The 6,096-nt window shown below is 42.5% G+C and overlaps 1 protein-coding gene across 1 annotated transcript; it reads right to left on the reverse strand.

The window, feature by feature from the left end:
• Positions 1-2,702: 2,702 nt before the first annotated feature.
• LOC125179132 (pheromone-regulated protein PRM7-like) lies at positions 2,703-4,871 on the reverse strand (the record flags this gene model as incomplete). The annotated part of the gene is made up of 1 exon (XM_047884362.1): positions 2,703-4,871. A coding segment is annotated over one exon (501 nt), but the record flags the coding sequence as incomplete, so codon positions are not given.
• Between the last annotated feature and the right edge of the window lie 1,225 nt (positions 4,872-6,096).

Consider the following 6,096-nt stretch of genomic DNA (forward strand, 5'->3'; position numbering starts at 1 on the left):
TTCAAAGAAAGTTGATATGAGGAAATGCCCAAATGCTGAGTCTACATTAGTGAATCAGAGGCAGAACCAGCTCCCTGACCCTGAGTCTTCATTGACTGGCGAATGTGGTGAGTCTGGTGTGACCCAACATTTGTCTCCTATTGACGTGCAAGCCAGTGGCAATGCACATGTAATACTTATCCGCCCTGCTGATGAAGCCTCAAAGAAAATGCTAACATCACCTGAACTGCTTTGCTCAGCACTGGAATCTCCACCTTTCTCATCCCTGCAACTAGATGATGTCCGTGTGAATCGGCGGAAAGGTTTGGTCGCTATTCAACTAGCCAAATGTAATGGAGAGACCAAGATAGCCTGCTTCAGCTGACACAACTAGGTCCTTGGAAAGTTTCCTGCGCAGAACCCAACCAGGCAGGATTTTCCTATGGGGTGATATCACCTGTAGATGTTGAAGCAGACATCAGGGCAATGGAGAAGAGAGTGCAAGTCTCTGGTTTGAGTAAGTTTGTACAAATGGAAAGACTGACCAGAAGTGTTGATGGCAAGCGCATTCGTTCCACTTCAATTATAATCACTTTTGAAGGCAGGGAGCTTCCATCAAAGATCAAAATTGGTTACATCTCCTACTCTGTACGAGCTTACTCTTTTCCACCGCTGCAGTGCTACAATTGCCAACGCTATGGACACTCTGCTGATGACTGCACTAGTCGAAGAAGATGCCTGATTTGCTCAGAAAATCACCATTACAAGGATTGTAGCAGCAAGAATCCAAGAATGTAGCAGCAAGAATCCAGTTATTGCATTATTGGGTAAGCGTTGGCGCTAGGGCTTGTTTATGAGCTAAATTTGTGGTGTAGGGCTGCGCTCCCCCGAAGACCACCACTGCCCTGGATGTAATGGTCCTAATGGACCATCATGAATTTCCTGCCTTCCGGAACGTAGCCTTCAACACTTCTGGACAATCATATAGGCAGCCGAAAGCCACCAGACTGAACGAATCAATTGAATTTGACCAATCAGCCCTCAGGAGCAACAGCCGGCGATCGAATGGCCTAGCACCGTCTGCACAAAAAATTCTACACCACTCGGACGTAGCGCGCCGGAGCCTTGCAGCGAATGTGATATCCGCCACCAAGCCGTCCGTATCTAGGCCGTGCGTCGAACCAGCCCTCGGTCGAATAAATAGCTAGGCTACTAGGACTTGTCTTAGAAGGTCTAATAATATTAAATTGTTGATATCATGGAAGTTGCTTTTATAGTGACTGAGAATCACTATAACATTTAAATGATGTCATTAATACTTTTGAGACAAATATTTATAACTAAAGCTTTCGTAACAATCGTAAAAGGTGTCGCATGCATATTTTTTCCTAAATTAAAACTGATTCTGACCTAATTAAAAATGAAGCTATTTATTATCACACACCCAGCTCGTGAAGCTTCGTGTCTTGGATTCGTTGAGGCTGTGTATATGTCTATGAGGCCTCTCTATTTATAATATATATGCATATATGTGCATGACAGTCAATATTTTTTTTCGTTTTATATGCTACTTTATATTATTTCTAGACACACTGTGACAATTCGTTGTATAATAACAATATACTTGTAAAACTTTCACGTGTTAATGAATTAATTTCGTCACAAAAGTTGCACCTGTCTTACCTTCATTTCGATAGCTTATCTCAGGGAGCTGTGGATGGAGCTGGATTGCCTTATGTTCATTCCAGATGCCGTCTATTCAACTAATTAAGTTTATTATTAGGTTATAAAAACAGTATCTAAACGAAAAATTTCCTTATTTTTTCGAATTGTCGGATTTAAAGGGTTAATTGACTCGCGCAACATTGACCGTTTTCAGTTTATGAGACGCAGCAAGCTAGTGGCTTGCTAACTGTGTTACTTATAACGTCATGATCGTTTTATTTATTATTTATGCTTTCATTCTCAAATACGATCGCTGCTAAACGCAAAATCAGAAAAACATTTGCCGCAGATCAATTTAGACACTAAGCGCAACTTAAACGTTGCTTATAAACGTTGCTGGGCGGTTAAGCAAAGAATATTTGAAGTGGTGAGTTGCGAGTTCAAGCCCGCAACAAATTGTGGATGTTCTGCAATTTTAAGAATCGGCGACAGGCCTACGGCCTAATAAACGCTGAAACCGCTGTATTATATATTAATAGCAGTGTTAGCCCCCATATGACCTAACGCAGATTCTGACCATCGTTAAATTTTCACAGCTTATTGATGCGAAATTACGAATGACTCTGAAGATCACTCGCACCTAATCCGGACGTTAGATCGCTAAAGACGCAATGCGAAGTCTAATATGAGAGGTATTTATATGTCTATATCATTTATAAGCACATATGACGCATGTTAAAGATAAATACACACTTGTATCATTCATTTGCAAAACGCTACTTATTCAAAATTAATTAGAAAGACGCCTGTTCGGAATGGAACTTCATTGAAGATGGAAAACATATTTAGCTTGTAAAGCCGTCAGTGATTGACTGGCGGAGTTACGAACATCGATGCCCCGTCGCTCGTCTCGTAACGAGATCAACACAAAAGTCAAATATCCTGCATGCTATCGTCACCACATAAGCCCTGCTGTGAGTATGGGTCTATATTTATTACGATGATGAAATAAAACTCAGAATTGAACGCAATTAAACTTATTATATTATTAACACAGTTTTTATCAGGTAATTAATGACTGGTTGTACAAAGAATTCAGCGTGATTTCGAGAAAATAATAAATCTTGAAGCCTCCGACCGGTATATCCATCCTACTATTGGTTAAAATAGGAATCACAACTACGTACATTAAAATATTTCCATATATCTCGTGGAATCTGTATATATTAGGCACTTATAACACAGATTTTCAAAGAAGATAACTCATACATCGAATAATTTTTTCAAGAGAAATATGTTTTTGCGGCTGTGCTGTTCTGCATACCACATCAGATCTCGAGGACCTCATTCTCGAATTTACAATCCTTCACAGCGACCGCAGCTGAATACGGTGCCCAGGACAGCGGCCACGAGACCAGAAATTTCGGTAGGAATTGGCCAACCGTAGGCAGGGAATCGCACTACGAATCCTTCAGAACATCACTTACAATTTTCTTAGCGAACGATGATTTGGTAATCGGAGGGTTTAAGCCGCAGTCACACTCAATGTCAGGGTCAAGAAACGAGCCCCAAATATCGTTCACGCCAGGGCCGAGTTTGGCCCTCACTTCTTCGTGGTCCCTAGAGGCCCCACATCCAACATGGCGATCCTTTCCTTAACGCGGTTCCTCATTGCCATGTAATTGTTGGAATCCTTCGCTGCCAAGGACTGACATCTCGTGTGCTTCCGTTCGGTTTGAGATCCTGCAACAGGGTCTTCCCTCTGTACTTTACCTCTCATTTGCATTTCTCGCTCCAACATTTTCTTGTGGGATAAAGTCCATCTTTGATGACGAAGCCGTATCATGGTTAACCCATTTACATCTTCGTGTTGAATTATTTATTTCAGGTGCAGAAGGGAGCGTGAGACTGGAATTTTCTGGGACTGGATGCGCTGTCATGATGTACGAAGGAGCAAATCCCGACGCGTGCCCGATGATCTCACACTGCGCACAAAGACATTAGCCGAACCTGTACTCGTCTACCGAGTGCCACAGCGCCAACAAGAGCACAACCACCACAAATAGGGCATAGATCATGCCCAGGGGCATGATGGTCATCCGAGTGACGTACGCGTCCGACCCAACGGTCTGCCAGAACCCATATAGAGGCGGGCACTCGGTCTTGTTGTAGTACTCGAGCTAGCAGACCTCGTCTCCTGAGATGCTGCTTAGGCTGGGTAGATCACACTGACCTCTGGACACGTGGGTAGCCACCCAATACTTGGTGTTTGGATGAACGCATTCGTAGTCTCTGTCTTGGCTGGAATCTCTGTTGCAGTCTTCGTCAGTCAATGTCACGTTCTGGAAACTTGACACGTATCTACGGCACGTCATTTCTGCGTCATATTTCTCTTATCCGCGACAGAACTCTTCATTTAGGACCGCATCGTTCGACCACGTCATTTCTTGCCTCCTTTTCCTAACTTGATTCTCTCCAGATGTTGATTTATCCGGTCCCGATGATGAATATTGTTTCAAATGATCATCAGTTCCCGATGATACACCATTTTCCGGCGGCTTATAAATTCCAGATGATGTATCATTCCCAGAAGGTTGACCTGTTCCCAATGCTGTATCATTCGTGTTAGGCTTTTCCATCTCAGAAGATATTTCATTCTTCGTAAGACTATCAGTTTCCGATGTGGTTTCATTTCCAATAGGTTCGATAGCTGCATATGCTGTATGCTAGTCCGGAAGATGTCCAGCGCCCTGGTTTGTAACATTCCCCGAAGCATCATCCTTGACCGAGGTGGTAACATTTTTCGAAGGTTCATCAGTTGGTGGGGTTAGGACAGTTCCCGAAGGGTCAGCAGTTGTCGAGGCTGTGACAGTTCCCGAAGGGTCTGGAGTTGTCGGGGCTGTGACAGTTCCCGAAAGGTCAGCAGTTGTCGGGGCTGTGACAGTTCCCGAAGGATCAGCAGTTGTCGGGGATGTGACAGTTCCCGAAGGATCAACAGTTGTCTGGGTTAGGACATTTCCCGAAGGATCAGCAGTTGTCGAGGATGTGACAGTTCCCGAAGGATCAACAGTTGTCGAGGCTGTGACAGTTCCCGCAAGATCAGAAGTTGTCGGGGCTGGGAGAGTTCCCGAAGGATCAGCAGTTATCGGGGTTAGGACAGTTCCTGAAGGTTCAGCAGTTGTCGGGGCTGTAACAGTTCCCGAAGGATCTTCGGTTGCCGGGGTTATGACATTTTACGAAGGATCTTCAGTTGCCGGGATTATGAGATTTTTCGAAGGATCTTCAGTTGCCGGGGTTATGACATTTCTAGAAGGATCTTCAGTTGCCGGGGTTATGACATTTCTCGAAGGATCTTCAGTTGCCGGGGTTATGACATTTCTAGAAGGATCTTCAGTTGCCGGGGTTATGACATTTTACGAAGGATCTTCAGTTGCCGGGATTATGAGATTTTACGAAGGATTTTCAGTTGCTGGGGTTATGACATTTTACGAAGGATCTTCAGTTGCCGGGATTATGAGATTTTACGAAGGATCTTCAGTTGCCGNATTGAATTTCAACTGCAGTTTGGGTGCCTGATATTCTTCCAGGTCGGCATCTAAGATACGATGAAACTCTTTAGTTTCAATTTATTCTTATATTAGGCTTCGTTCTGGTCTTTTTTGTGTTGAAATAACTGTCACTGAAAACACATATGAATTCTCCAAGCGCGTATCAACAATACCCATCGCGTTGCAACATGCCATGGATTTCAATATTTGTGGTATATTTGGGCATCACAAATCCTGGGTTAAATTAAAATAAATGTGAATAAGTATTTTTTAAGTTTATTAGAATTGAAATTTTGTATTATACACATTAAATTTTTCAAGAAATTTCAACAAAGCAATAATATTTCTTTATTGAATGTAGGTCGGACTCGGCATCTAATGATTAATTAACTTGATGTGAATCAAGTAAACAAGTGCAAGCATAATTCCTTAAATACTTAACGGATCTGTATGAATTTTGGAATGTGAGTATTAATTATCGATACTCTGCCGCAGGAATTATTACAGATTTTTACATGAATTATTTCCTAACCCAACCTAACCTAACCTAACCTAATAATAAGTCATGTAAAAATCTGTAATAATTCCTGCGGCAGCGTATCGATAATTAATACTCACATTCCAGAATTCATACAGATTTGTTAAGTATTTAAGGAAGTTGCCGGGATTATGAGATTTTACGAAGGATCTTCAGTTGCCGGGGTTATGACATTTCTCGAAGGATCTTCAGTTGCCGGGGTTATGACATTTCTCGAAGGATCTTCAGTTGCCGGGGTAATGACATTTTTCGAAGGATCTTTAGTTGCCGGGATTGAAGCATTTCCCGAAGTATCTTCAGGTCTCAAACCTTTATTATCTCCCGTGGGTGACTCAGCTTAATCACTTCCTGATGGTTTATCAGTTT

This window comes from Hyalella azteca, unplaced genomic scaffold (genome assembly GCF_000764305.2).
Source record: "Hyalella azteca isolate HAZT.00-mixed unplaced genomic scaffold, Hazt_2.0.2 contig15312, whole genome shotgun sequence".
NCBI lineage: Eukaryota > Metazoa > Arthropoda > Malacostraca > Amphipoda > Hyalellidae > Hyalella > Hyalella azteca.